Source organism: Dendropsophus ebraccatus, chromosome 7 (genome assembly GCF_027789765.1).
Source record: "Dendropsophus ebraccatus isolate aDenEbr1 chromosome 7, aDenEbr1.pat, whole genome shotgun sequence".
NCBI lineage: Eukaryota > Metazoa > Chordata > Amphibia > Anura > Hylidae > Dendropsophus > Dendropsophus ebraccatus.
This window is the reverse complement of record NC_091460.1, coordinates 143,830,143-143,848,099: the sequence shown is the minus strand read 5'-3', so window position 1 is coordinate 143,848,099 and position 17,957 is coordinate 143,830,143. Positions and strand designations below refer to the sequence as shown.

The 17,957-nt window shown below is 43.4% G+C and overlaps 2 protein-coding genes across 3 annotated transcripts in view; one reads left to right on the top strand and one right to left on the bottom strand.

The window, feature by feature from the left end:
- Positions 1-590: 590 nt before the first annotated feature.
- On the bottom strand, positions 591-16,511 carry SMARCA5 (SNF2 related chromatin remodeling ATPase 5). 2 transcript variants are annotated; one of them, XM_069978652.1, is made up of 24 exons: positions 16,199-16,511; positions 13,394-13,480; positions 13,104-13,270; positions 11,895-11,995; positions 11,105-11,205; positions 10,719-10,898; positions 9,719-9,874; positions 9,503-9,634; positions 9,342-9,410; positions 9,150-9,259; positions 8,478-8,704; positions 8,176-8,297; positions 7,685-7,837; positions 7,390-7,522; positions 6,472-6,620; positions 6,254-6,373; positions 5,515-5,625; positions 5,275-5,388; positions 5,066-5,188; positions 4,638-4,770; positions 3,434-3,552; positions 3,131-3,343; positions 1,952-2,062; positions 591-887 (listed from the first exon to the last, which is right to left on the bottom strand). In XM_069978652.1, exons 1-24 carry the CDS (start codon positions 16,352-16,354, stop codon positions 822-824), a joined length of 3,153 nt encoding a protein of 1,050 aa, XP_069834753.1. In that variant the 5' UTR covers positions 16,355-16,511; the 3' UTR covers positions 591-821. The 2 variants fall into 2 exon arrangements, with proteins under 2 accessions (XP_069834753.1, XP_069834754.1); XM_069978653.1 differs by lacking the exon at positions 16,199-16,511 and adding an exon at positions 15,916-16,013.
- The window catches only part of LOC138797887 (taste receptor type 2 member 40-like), a 17,075-nt gene continuing 15,148 nt past the window's right edge, over positions 16,031-17,957 (top strand). The window contains exon 1 of the mRNA XM_069978655.1: positions 16,031-16,067. The gene's annotated coding sequence lies outside the window, so the exon portion shown is untranslated. The remainder of the gene's footprint in view (positions 16,068-17,957) is intronic.

Genomic DNA, 17,957 nt, shown 5'->3' with positions numbered 1-17,957 from the left:
ACAGCGGGATCACCTGGCAAACTATTTGCTTTCCCTACCACCTGGTGACCCATTTTAAGGCAACAGTCAGGGCCCTATTACACGGGACGATTAGAGAGCAGAAAATCGTTATATTGTTCAAATTTCAACGATAATCCTCCTGTGTAATTGCAGGCAACAATCGAAAAATCGTTTGTGCGCTGTTGATAATTGATGTAGATCTGACCCTAAAATCCCTAATTGTTCAGTGTAATCAGATGAGTAAACGATCGTAGTAATGATTGTAACGAACAACTATCATTCTGTTTAATATGGTGAATGTTTATTGTTAACCTGAAATCGATCTTGCTTGTGAGTTTAGTTAGTAGTTAAAAAAAATCGCTTTACCGACCCAATAAAAAAAAAAAAAAAAAAACCCACATACTGACATTAATATTATGTACGCTGAAAAGAAGACACTGAAGCAAATGTTTATGAATTTACCAGAGGGAAAAAAATGTATTGGTCTGAACAATGCAGATAAACAAAAGTTTATACAAAAATAGTTTATACAGGTAATTACAATCTACTTGATAGCAGTAGAGAAGAAGAAACACACATTAACAATCACATTTAGTGAAGCTTCTTTTATTACTTCAAATGTTAAATGGTAAAAAATGTCCAGCACAGCTGTCGTATTTAAAAAAGGAAGAACTACAATAAGTACTAAGATTCTAGTATAATAAACAGATGAACCTGATGTCGTTGAATGACATAATAGCCGATCAGTGTACAGTACATCTTATGAAGACCCGTAAAGCAAAGAACTACCTCTGAAAATTATCGAATAGAAAATATACACTTCAAAGCTTGAGCTTTTTTCTCCTTCCTCGGCCATCGGGAGCACCGTCCATTTTCCGCTTCTGGGCCTGTAATGAGAAGTTATTATAAAGCGTGATCCAACATGGCGGATAGAGAGACACTATTACTAACTGCCCTTATTATAAAGGTGTACCTGCCCGTAAGTCTGTATATAAAGATACAGGCGGACTTTGCAGTCTGTATCTGATACTTTACTGAATCCTCAGTCCCTGGTCAGTATAGTCGGGCGCCACCATGTTGGTGACATCACTGCGTTCCAGTGACATTACCAAGATGGCAGCACCAGACTGAAAAACAGCGGAACACAGGATCAGGCAAAGTATTGATAGACTGAAAAGGCCGCCTGTATCTTTATATTACAGACACTAGACGCTGGATAGTGCGAGATCACTGCGTACTGACAGAGCGGCGGGCAAAGGATCATGGGATCCCATCCTGCTGCTCTGCATGCTGGGAAGTTCCGGGCTTGTGTTTACTCTTAAAAAGAGGCGGCGCAAGCGCATACAGAAAAAATAAAATTTATTTATATATCAGTCTGTGCTTTCAAATATAAAGAATAGTTGTTATTCTCCAGTGCAAAGAGGCGTTCTCGATGCCCTAGGATGCTGCAGGCTGGGATACCTCCTTGCTTCTTCCTTCATCAATCAAGTAGGGTCAGGGATGGGAGAGACAGCAGGTTAGGAGGCATCACCAGCCGGCAGCAGAGGATTGGGAAAACTGACCAGCGTTGGCGGTTTGGAAGCAGAGTGGCAGCACCGGCCTCGATTAGCTTCATGGCAGCCAAAGACTCTGCTCATTCTGTTCTGAGGGGAGAAAAGTAACGTCCACCAGAAATGAATAGTGATGTCAATATTTCACTGACAGGTGGAGGGGAATAGAATCTCAGCACCCAGACTCCCACTGACCAAAAAATCTGACAGAGTTACCCTTTAAAGACATGGAGGAAACTTATCTGGTTACAAATTGCCATTTAATGATACATTTCTGGTCACTTGCAGGTCCGACTACTAGGAGGAACTTCCAAAAATTCATCCCGCAGGGGCGGTCACGTGGAGCTCTGACTAAAGAAAAGTCTATGGAATAACCCCACAGAAACTACACAGTGACTTACTGAAGTAGTTTTTGGTCCACGTTTCTTTTTCTCAGCCTTTTCCTTCTCCTCCAATTCAAGGTTTTCCCTTTCAATTAAAGTGATCAGAGTGTTACATCTTCTTTGTAGTTCCTAGATGATTAAACACAATACAAACAGGTTTATTTCAGACGTCGACTCCAAAAAGTGTTTAATCCCCTCATACAGTGAATAAACATGAAGCCCCTTTAACAGTACACAGGTAACTCCGGGATAATACTTAAATCTAGTACAGAAGCTCAACAATAGATTTAAGACAAAGCTGCAGGAATGTCAAAAAATGCCTTCTTTAGTTTTACCATACAGATGATATGGCAGCCCACCAGTAGTTTAACCCCTTACTGCTGTAGCCAGCTTAAAGGGGAATTCCAGTGAAAATGTGTTCCTTTCAAATCAACTGGATTCAGAAAGTTATATAGATCTGTAATTTACTTCTACAAAGAAATTTCAGTCTTCCCATACTTACCAGCTGCTGTATGTCCCGCAGGAAGTGGCATGTTCTTTTCAGTCTGACAGTGATCTCTGCTGCCATCTCTGTCCATGTCAGGAACTGTCCAGAGCAGAAGCAAATCCACATAGAAAGGAACTGTCCAGAGCAGGAAAGGTTTTCTATGGGGATTTCCTTCTGCTCTGGACAGTTCCTGACATGGACAGAGGTGGCAGCAGAGAGCACTGTCAAATTGGAAAGAATACACCACTTCCTGCAGGACATACAGCAGCTGATAAGTACTGGGAGACTGAAGAATTTTTAATAGAAGTAAAATACAAATCTATAACTTTGACACCAGTTCGAAAGAAAACATTTAGCCGGAGAACTCCTTTATGACAAACTTTTTTTTTTGTGCTTTCCATTCCCACCTGCTTATGGCCATATTTAATTTTTTTTTTTCTTAAAAAGGGACCAGTAGTATTTTTCAATGATACCACTTGTCCATACATAAAATTCAATACCTTATCTATTAGAAGAAACAGCAGAAACATTGTGAGATTCTGCTAAACTGATGAACACAGCAACATCAACCACTCACGAGACCCAGTAGGTGTTTATGCATTCATTAGGATAGGACGTGCATGATAACGGACTGGTTTTGGACTGCTGTCTAGTCTTAAGTCTCTCCACAACCCCTTTAAGTAGACATTTGGAGGCAGCTAAGTGCTCACCATTGCAGTCCTTGACTTCAGGAACCAGTCGAATCTGAACTGAGGAGAGTTTCTAATGCACTGTCTGAGCTCGTCGTAAACATTTTCTTTATCAAACCCAAGTTTGTGCAGCATGCAGATAAGGAAGCGATCCTCTTCCTCGGTGTAATTTTTTCCTTTGTTGGTGCCATACGAGATCCTCAACTGATGGAAAGGGGCTTTGTATCGCCCAATCTAGGAAGACAGAAAAAAATGGTCATACACCCTTCTGGAAATTACAAGACGCACAACAAGATTCCAGGAAGGAAGGAAGGCTCCCATTACCTTTGTGTCCAACGCTTTCTTTATGCTTATTCTCCTCTGTATCCTTGCTTCTCCCCTTTCTATTTGAGCCATAATTTTCTCTATGTCTTGAAGTTCGTTACATCTTTCCCAGAAAACAGCTTAAAAAAAAAAAATAATAATAATTCAACTTGTGTTAGTAAATAGTCAGGCAGGATGGCTGTGTGACTGAGAACCGCTCAGCAAAACCACAGTCTGACAGACCCACTTTAATGGGGCTGTCACCTCCAAAACATTCACTAAACTTAAGTTATTAGTAGATTATACATAAGTAGAGAATACAATGCTGATTCTATTTATCGTTCTTTGTTCTTGCGTTCCTTTGCTATAAGCCAAGTCGTCCTCTCCATTATATTCTTGAGTTAAATCGTCCTCTCTATGCATTAACACGCATGCATTACCTGCTCGGCGACGCGGTGAGGCTCCTGTCGGTCCCCATCAGCCAATCAGTGCTGCCGTGCACCAATTGACTGATGGGGAGCGAGGGGAGCCTTACACACAGCTGAGTCGCCAAACAGGTAATGTGTTCCAGGCCGGGGGCTGCAGGTGGCGGAATGCGGGGGGTTAAAAAGGCCAGGTCACATACTGGCACTTCACACTACCAGGATCTGCAGATTTCACTGCAAACTCACAGCATGAAATCCAGTATATGTGAAGCTACCCTAAAGGGGTTATCCAGTACTACAAAAACATGGCCGCTTTCTTTCAGAGGCAGCACCGATCTCGTATCCAGGTTGGGTGCAGGTTTTGCTGCTCGGTTCAAGTGAAGTGAATGGAGACTAACAACAAACCACGCTTGACCTGGGGAATAGAGCGGTGCTGTCTCTGGAAGAAAGTGGTCGTAGTTTTGTAGCGCTGGAGAACCCCTTTGAAAAAAGGGTATAGCTAGTATTAGAAAGAGCTACTTTCTTGCAAAAGGAGCACCAGACCTTCTCCTTAGGTTATGTGTTGTATTACAAGTCAGCTCCATTCACTTCAATGTAAGGGAGCTGCAAAACACCACACCCAAACTGAGGACAGGATGTGTTGGTACTGGAAAAAAGCAGTCATGTTTTTCTACACCTAGACAACCCCTTAAATAATGAATAAAGAAGATTTATAAAAAAAAAATACAGGATAAAGATTCAGAGGAAATCTCCCTTTTCAGCATCTAAAACTGAAATACAGAGTGAGAGAAATCTATTACCTGAATACTCCATCACATCATCTGGAGTCTTGCCTTCCACTTCACGTGCAATATTCTCAATATCATCTCTTCCCCATTTCTCATTGGCCTTAATAAACTGATTGAAATCTCTCTTGTTCCAATTCGTAAAACCCTAAAAGAGAAAACAAAAAAAGTTCACATAAATGACACCATCTCAAGTCACATTCGTAAGCCTATGGATGTGCTGGGGCATGTTTACTGCCCACATTCCCCACAATAATGTGATCGAGTGCAATAGGCAGATAGGAAGTGTAAGATCCAAGTATCCTCATGCACTGGTCATCACCAAAAACAGAAGGTCCCAACAGAACTATCATAGGTTTTGTAGTTTCATGAGTGCACAGAGCAGCAGATACAGTTTCCACCTGCAGCCATTACACATCAGCGTCCGACACTTCCTTACACACCTGTGTTAGCAGCTTCTCCTTTTCCTCCAGCTCTTCATCATTCAGTGGTTCTGCTTCATCGATCTTAAGCTGTTCCTCTTTTTGCACTTGTGCTGCATTAGGCAAGTCTGGATTGCGAGGGACCTGAGAGAATAGAAAATATATTCGTGAAATAGAACTCCAATTTTGGCAAAAAGAAAAAATTTCATCATCAAGATTTCAGGAGTTACCTTATAACCAATTGTCTTCCTATAGTAGAGAATCTCTTTCTCCAATAACTCGAACAATCGTGGAGGGAAAAATTGGAAGTCTTGGACGTTGGGCTGCTTGGGGGGCCGTGGAGCCTAAAATGGAAGAAAATAAAATAAAAATTGTTAAAGACCTCTCAGACACTTAGCAAAGTGTGAGCGTGTTCTATGTAATCTCTCTTCACATAGTACAGCCACACAGAAAGATACTTAGCCACTTACTTTGGGTATTTTTGGCTCACTGACACGAAGCGCTTCCCTAAAATACGCATCCACAGCATAGTTGGCTTTTCTTTCACGCTTTGGTGGTTCAATCCACTGTGTAAATGCCATCTAGGAAACAGAACGCAAAATTCACATTTGACGCTACAACTAGTATGACAAGCTTACTACCAACCGGTCATATGGCTCAAATTTCTGTTAAAAATAATCTGTCACTAGGTTTATACTGTCTTAAATGAAAGCAGCATAAACCAGTAACAAAAATGCTGAACAGATCAGTGTATTACTTACATCATTCTGTTTAGCCGTTCTCCTAATATGCAGGAGAATAGGATTCTTGCCACACCCCTCCCCACAGCTGCTGATTGACAACTAACTGCCTATACACAGCATGGATAGATAACTGTCAATCAGCACCTGGTGGGTGGAGTTTTCTGCTTCTCATAAATATCCAGGACTACTGGGCTCTAAGCACATAATGGAGATATCCAGGAACATCCAGGACTACTAAGCACATAATGGAGAGGACTTATTGTCCATGTTATTCAGGAGGAGATCTCTGGATCAGCTGCACAGAACAATGTAAGTGATCCATCATCCTGTTCAGCTTTTCTGTCACTAGTTTATGCTGCCCTGAGATAGGACACCATAAACTTACTGAGTCTCATTAAAGATAGTTTAGGTCTCAAAATAATTAGTTATGGTGGAAAATAAAATAAAAAATATATAAAAAAAATACCTTTTGCTTTTCTCTGTAATCTTCACCTTCAAAATTATACACACTGGACTCTGTGTCCATCGTGAAGTTTCTCAGTGAACTTTCACCCATGTTTGAAAGTTTTTCTTTAAGTTCTGCCGTCTAGAGAAAACGCAAATGAAACAAAATGGACATTAACCTGTCGAGGCCGTCATTAGCACATCAGCTTTTATGAGACAGTGACAGGTGCGTGCATTTACCTTTCTTTCACCCCTTTCTAAAATGGCATTAATATCTTCATCAGTGATTTCACTGTCCTTTGAGGCGAATACGTGGGTAGCACCATGTCGGATCATCTGAAGCATTTCATCCTTTCCCAGCTTATTTAGGTTTTGGTCCACCAGTCTTCCTGTAATAAATACATTGAGATTGGTCACAACTGGAAAAGTCAGTTGACTATCACTGTAGGTAACATGGGGGACTATCCTCAGTGCACTGATCCACCCTGGCGGGCGTTTCACTTATAATATTCATTAATATGTGCAAAAAAAAAATTAATTAGCATATGAAATCACCTACAATATCCTGAAACCAGCACTGAGGATCAACGTAAGAAAATTACCTTGATTCTCAGCACCCTGCGCTATAGGGACATCTGCTTCTATGCTGCTAACAGTATCTCTTTAAAGGGAATGTGTCACCTAAATTTTCTTCTACAGATTAGAGTCAGATGCAAAAATTGTTCTTTTATTCTAATTGGTTTCTATTATCTGACTTTTTTTTTCCTTTTTAAATTCACTTTTTCTAATTTGTTATGAGGGCGGCCATATCGCGTGGGCTGTTTTTAACAGCATTTAGTGACAGTGTATACAGCAAGACTCATGGATAGACAGAGTCTGTGCCCTTGAGATGAATGTGAGACATTACTGAGCGCTCTGTGACCTGTGAAGAGATCATTGCACAGGGAGCTGCTATTGTCTCCTCTATCTACTGGTGTCACATGACGCTGCAATGCTGTACAGATCACTTTACAGCAGCCTCCTCTTATCACCACAGACACAACTGGAAGTCTCAGCATAGTTTTAGCCCCAGTGGTGAGAATGAGAACTGCAAGATATCAGGGTTATTTTATAATGTAGATAGAAAAATGGAAGTTGAAACCTTTACAGAAGTCATACCTTGTTGAATAACTATGGAATCCAAACGGAGTTTCATCTCTGCCCTCTCTACAATACGTTCTTCAACTGTGTTGTCCATTATGAATCTAAAGACTCTCACAGTTTTCGTCTGCCCAATTCTGTGTGCTCGGTCCTAAAAAAGTTAGGATAAATCCAGATGTAAAACGGTCGGTGACCTTTTAGCTGTTAGCCGAGTGGAAGCTCATTTTCTACCCCATTTCCATACACTATGGGAAGCATGTAACTAACATTTTTTTAAAAAACATTAATGGTAACATCGGGGGGGACGACATACCATGGCCTGAAGATCTACTTGAGGATTCCAGTCAGAATCATATATGATAACAACATCAGCCGTAGCAAGGTTAATTCCAAGTCCACCAGCACGGGTGCTCAACATAAAGAGAAATTTGGAACTGCCAGGAGCATTATAGGCCAAGATGGATTCCTGCAAGATACGTAGATTAGAGTAATGTCCTAACACCATTGTAACATAACTAGAGATGAGCAAATTTACAGTACAACGCTTTGTGAGCTCAGCAATCTGTTTATCAGCCAGCTGCCTTAGAAGTCTGTGCCACCCCTGATGAATGGAAAAGCTGGATCCAGTCCTGGCAGAAGTTTAGTTTCCTAGGACTGATGCAGCTTTTCCAAGCACCTGGAGTGGAGCAGTACTGAGCAGAATGGACTTCAAAAGCAGCCGGCTGATAAGTAGATTGCAGAGCTAATAAAGCGATTCCCACTGTTTGTAATGTAAACATTACTGAAAGAAAAGGCAGCACTGACCTGTCTCTCATCATGTGGAGTTTGTCCATCCAAGCGGCAATAATCATAGTTTCTCCACATGCAATAATCTTCCAAGATATCCAAGACTCTTGTCATCTGGCTGAAGACCAACACACGAGAACCTGGGGGGGCGGGGGGGGGGGGACAGAAAGAGATTGTCAGTATACATGGGATATTCTAAAATGGAGATTCCATGAAAGAAAATATGTTCTGGATATAAAAATGGTCTTTTAGAGAGATCTCACTGTATATAGGGAGTAACCACACACCAAAGGATCAGCTATCAATAGTCATGCACTTACCTTGCTCTTTCAGCTTCGGGAGCAGCTTGTGTAGCACAACCATTTTACCGCTATTGGTAACCAGGTGCATATCTGTGGTATATGGAGGGCCGGGCTCAGCACCATCGAAGAGGTAAGGATGATTGCAACACTTTCTCAGCTGCATCAGGATGTTCAGTAGCCTCATTTTATCAGTCTTCCCTGATGCGTTCAAAATGTCAATGTCTTTCATTAAAATCTTTGTGTACCTATAAGGGATTAAGAAATACAAAAAATACAATCCACTATCTGTGGGCACCATTTGAATTGATAAAATCCTTACTCATACGGCACTGTAGGGATGGCACAACACCAGAACTGAGCTAGATACCAAGATAACAAAAATAGTAAGATTAAAAAAAAAAAAAAACACAGAACAAGCTTACCTGTCCCAGTGCCTGCATTGTGCCGCATGACTGGGCTCCCATCCCCCATCGGGTGTCATCTTTTCCTGGGTACATCACAAGTGGGTCGTGATGTAACCAGAGGGAAGCTTAGAAAACAGCCGGCTGGGTACAGGAGCGGGACGCTGCACTGCGCGGTCACCAGGACAGGTGAGTATAACTTTATGCCCCTCTTAATTTTATTGCCCCACGGCAGATTTACCCTTCAAGAATACTGTTACTTTGGTTTGGGGTATAGGGGTATACCTACCATTCTCTCTGCATCTTACTCAGGCCAACATAGATTTTCATTTCTTTCTTTGGCGGAAGACTTTTCTCCACATCAGCTTTTATACGTCGCAGTAGGAAAGGCCTCAACACCTACAAAGAAATATTTAATAAATGAAACTAACGCCTTTGTAGGACATCATCTTTTGATACTCGTGCAGTGATCAATACTTACCATATGAAGACGCTCCACCAGTTTTTGATCCCCAAGACAGTTGTTGGTATCAAACCAAGAATCAAAATCCTAGGAGTAAAATAAAATGTAACACTTTTTACTATAGTAAAGAACATTTTAATCCTCAAATGAAATCCAATAACTTGTGGGAGGTCACAAACCTCTGAAGAGTTAAATACATCTGGAAGCAGAAAATTCAGAAGTGCCCAAAGCTCATGCAAGTTGTTCTGAAGGGGAGTACCGGTCAGGAGGAGACGATTTGTAGTCTTAAATTCTCGAACAATTTCAGACAGCTGAAAATTAAGAGAAAACACAGGATGAGATAAAGGTGGTCCCGTATTGAAGAGGATTTATTTGCCGCAGGAGTCTTCACAAACCTTTGACTTTTCGTTTTTTATTCTGTGCGCTTCATCGATAACCAAGTAGCGCCAGTTGAATTTCTTGAACACTGACTTCTCCTTGATGAGCATTTCGTAGGATGTCACACAAACATCCCATTCACCTGGCAAAAGAACGTCACGAACAAAAGCAGCCTAAAAATAAATAAAAATTAAATATAAATAAATACAATTTAAAAAAAAAAAAAAAAAAAAAAAAAAAAAAAAAAAAAAAAAAAAAATGGAGAAACCCCAAAAGGTAAAGGTAAATTCACAGCGTAAAGTGCAATTTTCAATGCATAAAATCTGCATCTAAATATGCAATTTTACACAGTGTAATAAAACTTGCTGATAACATGATGCCCCTGTGGACGTGTGAAATGCATAGTGTTTATACTACATGTGAACAGACCCTTATTCAGCAACCACTTACACTATAAGGGTATGTTCACACTGAGTGAGGGTTCGTGCACACTACGGAATTGCTGCGAATAACGCGCGGCGTATTCCGTCGCTCCTCCCCGCACGCAGCGGCGCGCATTTCCGCCCGTGCCATAGACACTATTCTGTGCACGGGCGGATTATGCGTTCCGTCAAAAGAATTGACATGTCAATTCTTTTGGCGGAACGCGTAATCCGCCCGTGCACAGAGTGGTGTCTATGGCACGGGCGGAAATGCGCGCCACCGCATGCGGGGACGAGCGACGGAATACGCCGCGGGTTATACGCAGCAATTGTGTAGTGTGCACGCACCCTAAAATAGGCAGAATCCTGCCTGTCTCAGTGAGTCATAGCCCTTCTATGAGAGAGAGTGTCCTCCTCCGCTGCCGCGGGTCTATGCTCAAAGTAGTGACATGTCAATTCTTTGAGCGGAAAGGGGTGGAAGCGGACGCGCCCCCGCATTCACTCAGTACAGGACACTGAGCGCCGTATTTGCTCAGTGTGAACTTACCCTAACACACAAACTTTCTACTAACAGTTTCCTACTACATCTACTTACTCTCTGATCCTTGTCACCAATCAGACAGACGGCACGTAGGGAGGGCACCCATCTTTTAAATTCAGCCATCCAGTTATGTAAGGTTGACTTAGGAACCAATACCATGTGTGGGCCAGGAATGTTCCTATAGTGTTTCATGTACCCAAGAAGACTAATTGTCTGCAGAGTCTTGCCAAGACCCTAACGAAAAAGAAAAAAAATATAAGTACTGAGCAATGGAAAAACAAAAAACTAAACTCAAATTACCATATTTAGTTTAACATTGGTGCAAATATGCATATAATGTATATAAAATGTTATACACTTTACAGGTAGGCTGGGTTCACACTGTTAACACATGAAAAAGTGACCTAAAAACACAAACTCAACAAGACACACATACGTACCATTTCATCAGCCAAGATGCCATTAATACCGTTCTCGTACAATGATATCAGCCAATTCAATCCTCGGACCTGATAATCCCTTAATGTTCCACCTTTCACATCTGCGGAAACACGAAAGAAAAGCTGTGATCCATTATGTATATGTGGGAAAGTGACAAAGCTCCACAGCTGGTGAAATGATTGGAACAATGACAATACAAGGGAGGCCACCAATGATGTATATAGGGTTCTGTCCTCAGCTCCAGTTCTTCAGGCGCCTAAACCCGCTATAATTTGAGGATCTTCCATACAGAGAACGCTTATGAAATGTAGTGTGAGTACTCCTTACCACAAGCTATATCACAAGTTAGCCAGAACACGCTGGGAGGAATTTGGATAGGACCGTTCTATGGACTAATGAAACCAAACGGGAAGCAGTGGTATGTCCGATATGCAAAAGGCCGGGTTTATAACCAGGAGACGATCAGCCACAGTCAAACATGGAGATGGGGCGGTTTCCACTCAGGTACTTTGCATCATGGATTCCCAGAAATACAAAGCCACTTTACACAGGACTGATGCCTTCTGCTTTAATTAAAGAGGAACAATCAGCAGGTTAGGCAAATCTAACTAGCTGATAAGTCCCTATTGCACAGGAGACGCCGTGCCTCTCAGACTTGTCTTGGCGTCTATGTCCATGAGTCTTGTTGTAAAGCATGTCACTAATGTTAACAGCAACCCAGGCAATATAGATGCCCCCATGACTGTCAGTTCAGAAAATCCTGCAGTAAAAGCCCCTGACAGAACTTACACGATGGGGACTCTTCAAATCGGGTGCAGACATTAGTCGTCTTGGAGCTTTCAGTTAGAAGTTCTTCATCCTCTTCCTGCTCTGTTCTCCGATGTCGATTACTAAAAAAAAATTGTAATTTGAGAAACAAGCAAATCTTTTTTTATACTACTGTATAGCAATCTGACAGAGACCAAAAGGCGGCGTATACTCTTCGCCCATCAGGCTATTGGGACCCCATAGATATGCTTATCATGGTACCCGCTACAGCACAGGTGTCAAACTCCGGCCCTCCAACTGTTATAAGACTACAATTCCCATCATGCCTGGAGAGCTAAAGCTTTGGCTGTGCACACGTGATGGGAATTGTAGTTCTTCCACAGCTGGAGGGCTTCAGTTTGAATCCTCGGCCCTAGAGGCCAAAATTATACTTGTCAGGAAACTGTCTATGGCTCATATAGGCAAGGAGATCACCCTAATGTAAGGAAGCAACCACTAAAAAAACAGATCGAGAAGGGATTATCCAGCGCTACAAAAACATGGCCACTTTTCCCCCTACTGTTGTCTCCAGTTCAGGTGTGGTTTGCAATTAAGCTCCATTTACTTCAATGAAACTGAGTTTGAAACACCACCCAATCTGGAGACAAGAGTAGGGGGAAAAGTGGCCATGTTTTTGTAGCGCTGGATAATCCCTTTAAAGGGGTTATCCGGAGAGCACAAAAAAGTCCTATCTTTTCTGTTCTTCCAAGACAAAGGCAGGTGCATGTTACTAGTATTGCGTGCAGGTGACACCCCATCCGCACTCAATGTTGCAACTGGGCAGCTATTGATTACCTGCAACATACTCCCGCCACCCTCTTGTAAGTTATCACCTTTAATATCGGGAACCCCCCCCCCCTCTGGCACACACAACCACACCGGCATGGGGCAGAGGAAACGGAGTGCCACAGTCTGGGAGGTGCGGGGGCCACAGGTCCAACCACACAGTTCCCACACATTCTGGATATAAGGGTATGTTCCCACTACAGAACACACATGCGGCAGACTGTTTGCAGTTCCTGTTCCATTGACTCAATCATTTTCTCAAGCTCAATCCGCCGTCCGTCCAAACAATTCACACATTTGCCACGTGGCCTCCGCCTGAAATGTCTGTGCGTGTTCCCTAGCGGAAACATACCCTTACAGGGCACACTAAATGAAAAACATGCGGTATCACAGTATACAACATACTCTCCAGCAGATAGGAGATTCTGCTTCTCGTCTTTCTTTAGCCTAGGACGTCCGGGCTTCATCTTTAATGGAGACGTCGGCGTTTTCTGTGCCGCTGGTTGAATGAAGTGCGCAAACAGCTCGGTCTGCTTCAGAAGATACTCAAACCTGTTGGAACGATCCTCTTTCTGTGGAGAACAGGAAACGTTTAGGGCAAGGTATAAAATATTTATAATCCTACGGATGAAAGGCGTCCACGTTACGCTCCAATACACGGACACACGGCCTCCATATAAAAGCTCCAGCCTCACCCGTCTCTCGTCATAGGCGTCGTCCATTTCGTTGCTTTCTTTTGTTTTATTAGGGGACTCAGTCTCTTCTTTTCCAGACTGCTGTTCCTTAAAAAAAAAAAAAAAAATGATAAATGAGAATTTTTTTTAGTCCAAAAAAGCTGCACACAGTTAACACAGCTCAGGACCATGACACAAAGTACCGCAGATTATCCATAGGTAACAAAGAAAAGAATCAACCTCAGCAAGTTTACGAAGCTATAAAACCACCAGGTAGGACAAGCGTCTGATATTACAAGGACGGACAGGCCGCTATGGTCATCCGCCATCCAGTACAACAACAGACAATAGACTCCTAACGGGCTCTACGCTACCTACAGCATCGGAGTTATTCCTTATAGCACATGACGCCTCACTAGCTGGCAGCACGGGGTCTTTACAAGACAGTGTCTGCAACCCATCCATAAGACGTCCGATAACAGGGGCCGCATTGCTTTATAAAGACCACAACTACTTTTCTGCACTGAAAATGGTACAAAACTTTTTTATACTGGAAGAGATTTTTTTTGAAGCACACGATTGTGGACAGCCGACCCAAACCATTGTCTTTTACTAGCTAGGCAGAGAGAAAACCATAACTGCATAAAAATCATATAAAACACACCTAGTTTCTTGTTGCATTGGCTCCCTGTCACCCGGATTCCCTTATACCTGGCAGCAGACAGCCCTGTCACCCGGATTCCCTTATGCCTGGCAGCCGACAGCCCTGTCACCCGGATTCCCTTATGCCTGGCAGCCGACAGCCCTGTCACCCGGATTCCCTTATACCTGCCAGCCGACAGCCCTGTCACCCGGATTCCCTTATACCTGGCAGCAGACAGCCCTGTCACCCGGATTCCCTTATACCTGGCAGCAGACAGCCCTGTCACCCGGATTCCCTTATACCTGGCAGCAGACAGCCCTGTCACCCGGATTCCCTTATACCTGGCAGCTGACACCTGGATTCCCTTACACCTGGCAGCCGACAGCCCTGTCACCTGGATTCCCTTATACCTGGCAGCCGACAGCCCTGTCACCTGTCTAACTCCTCTGGAGCACAGGATTTGATGAGATGCACCAGGCCAAGAGATACGGGGGACATCTACTACTGAGTCTAAAAGGTGGGATTTTTCTTGGAGTATCCATCTGTTTTTTGTTTTAGGATTAATACAACAAACTTTACATAAATTTGTGAATAGAATATCTGCAGAAGAATCACAAAAAAAAAATAAAAAAAAAATTGCCCAAACACTCTCCGGGACTGACCAGACGTAGGCCTGCAACAGTGTGAGCGACTTTTTAAAGTCGCCAATGATAAATTAGGTCGATAGTCCCGGTAAATACTCAAATCAAAAAAAAAAAAAAAAAACTTTAAAAAAATATTTGCCCGTTGAATACTGGTTCATAAATAGAAGGAGGTGCTTGTAGATGAGAACGAATCCCATGTAATAACATCATACAATTCTCGGCACTCACCCGTTGAGTTTTGGAGTCTTTATTGTATAATTGCATCATAAGTGAAACAAAAAAAACTTATACAGGACGCGTTTCGGCTTTATGAACTGTTGATAAAGGTGAGAAGCCAAAACGCGTCCCGTAAAGTTTTTTTGTTTCACTTAAAGTGACTGTACCACCAGGCCCGGGCTGAAGCACTGGAGGCGGCCGACCCACCCTTAGTGGGAGAAAAACCCCGCCCCTCCATGATAGGGTTCCATTGATTCTAATGGAGTCACATCATGGAGGGGCTGGGGTTTCTTCCCACTGGGGGTGGTTGGCCGCCTCCAGTGCTTCAGCCCAGGCCTGGTGGTACAGTCACTTTAAGATGCAATGATACAATAAAGACTCCAAAACTGAACGGGTGAGTGCCGAGAATTGTACGATTGTCATAAATAGAACTTAGACTAAAAATGGGAGAAAAGTCCAATTAGTCACCAAAAAATGGGCACAAAGCCCTTATAAATGTCCCCTAGTGTTTCCCTGCGGAAGTGCGATGACTTGCAGATTTGTGAATACCACTGCTGTAATTAAAAAAAAAAAAAAAAAAAAAAAAGTTGCAACGGACACATCTGAATATTGGTTGAAGTCTGAACACTCGGCCCGGTGCGATCAAACCGATAAACTTGTCCGTCACATTACATGTTCTCCTAACACCCGACCACCTCTTCTTAAGACGGCCAAGTGGAGTACTCCGCTGCTATCCGCGGCAAGTGCACATCCACGACTTGGGTGCCCCTACCATGCGCAACCTATAATAACAGGACAATCGTTATTAGTCAAGTAGGAGGTCCTACTCAGTGATTGACAGCATTCCATAGGCACACTGACAGCTGTCAATCACTTATACTTATACAGGGCTCCTCCTCCTTTATACCGTCATCGGTCCAATGACCGCACTTCACGTGGAAGGATCAAGATTTAAACGGAAGGACAACTGTAGATGACACCTGTACCTGGAAAGAAACCTATCTACACCCCTGGGAAGGTGGAATGACTCTCCCTTGTACCATGGGGAGCCGTTGTGTTACACAGGACATGGAGGCAGCTGGAGCTCCCCTCCAATAACAAAGCCCCAGGCCTGCAGGGTGATCGTCCGCACAGGAGCCGCATCATCCCATTGTTCTCCCGAGGGTTACAGCAATAACCGCCACTTCCACGCGTGAGTCACTAGAGAACTTTCCACGTCCGGGGACAGCACGGATGACACCGGCTCCTGTATAAGCGGTGCGGTCCCTTTAAGATGCGCACCGGCAGCAGGGGGCTTGTACCACACAGGGAGCCGCTTCTTACCTCCATCGCTTCCTCCTTGATGTCGGCTTCTTCTTTGCCCGGTGGCGGCGGCTTCTTCTTCCCGCCCGCATCCCCCGCCTCCTCCGCGGTCATCTTCTCTTCTTCCTTCACTTCAGCGGCCGGCTCTTTCCGCTGCTCGGCACTTTCCTCGGACATGTCTTCTCCTCCTCCTTACGGCGACAATGGAGAGGTAGCGGGGGACGCCGGCGGCTGCTGCTGAGGAGGAGGGGGCGGCGCGATGCTGCACGAGGCTGGCGGGAGACTCTGCACTACGAGGCGCGCGCTCACCCAGCTGCTGCTGCTGCCGGCTTTTTTTTTTTTTTCTTCCTTTCAATCAATCAAGCTGGACTGAAGTGGGCGGGGCCTCGTGTGACGTCTCGCGAGATTTTCGCCTAAGTTACGTAAAAAAGAAGTTTGTGGTGGTTTTGCGTCAGCCGTGCGCTTGTCTTTTGGGCTTAGCGTCGGCAGATTCGTTGATTTCTTTGACTGTGAATTAAGGAGGCAGATTAACGCTCTAAATCCGTCTATTTAACAGTGAGACTACAATTCCCGTCATGCCGTTCGTATATACGGAGTTTTACACCTGGGTTCTTTCACTCGCAAGGCATGTAGGGATTTGTAGTTTGACTACCAGTCAAAGTAAAGAGAAGCGGCAACGTGCGCGTCCCCTCCTTGTGGTGTTGGGACAGGGCGGGAGGCGCAGGGGATGAATGAGAGGAGGAGACCAGGAAGCGGCTCCGGGGTGAGCGACAAACTCTCGCGAGAGGACGCGGGGCCGCTCTAGTTTTGTCTTCGTCCATTGTTCGAAGTTTGGCGCCATAGTGTGTGATGTGGGTCCAGTCCCCTCACGTAATGACCGCGGCTGACAGGATTAGTCCAGCAGCTGTGGTGAGGGAAGAAACGCTTAGTGACTAAACTAATAGGCAGTGGTCACACACACAGGATTTCTGTCAGGTTTTTAAAATTTTTTTTTTACCAAAACCAGGAGTGGATCGAAAACACAGAAACTGCAGATCTTTGTATTATACTTTTGCCCTGTCAGCTCCACTCCTGGTTTTGGTTAAAAAATACTGACCAACAGACTGACAGAAATACTCTGTGTGAACACCGCCTTAGGGCCCTATTACTCGGGATGATTATCATGTGAAGTATCACTCGAATTTAAACAATAATCGTTCTGTGTAATTGCAGACAACGATCGAAAAATCGTTTGTATCTCGTTGATAATTGATTTAGATCTGATTCTAAAATCATCGTTAATCGTTCGCTGTAATTCCACGTTCGTTCGCTCAAGTTCCGCATTTTTTCACTAATCGTTCAGTGTAATTGCACATTGTCCATTGTTTTGCTGGGATCAGAATTAAACGATCATAGTAACGATCTTAACTAACGATTATCGTTCTGTGTAATATGGTGAACGATTTCAGGTAAACGATAAACAATCTCGTTTGCAGTCGTTAATTGTTAAAAATCGTTCCGTGTAATAGGACCCTAAGGGCCCTATTACACGTGCGAAAAAACGTTATATCGTTCGAATTTAAACAATAATCGTTCTGTGTAATTGCAGGCGGCGATAGAAAAATCGTTCTTGTGTCGTTGATCGTTGATTTAGATCTGACCCTAACATTATCGTTAATCGTTCGCTGTAATTCCACATTCGTTCGCTCAAGTTCCACATTTGGTCACTAATCGTTAAGTGTAATTGCACATTGTTCATTGTTTTTCTGGGATCAGAAGGAATTAACGATAATAGTAACGA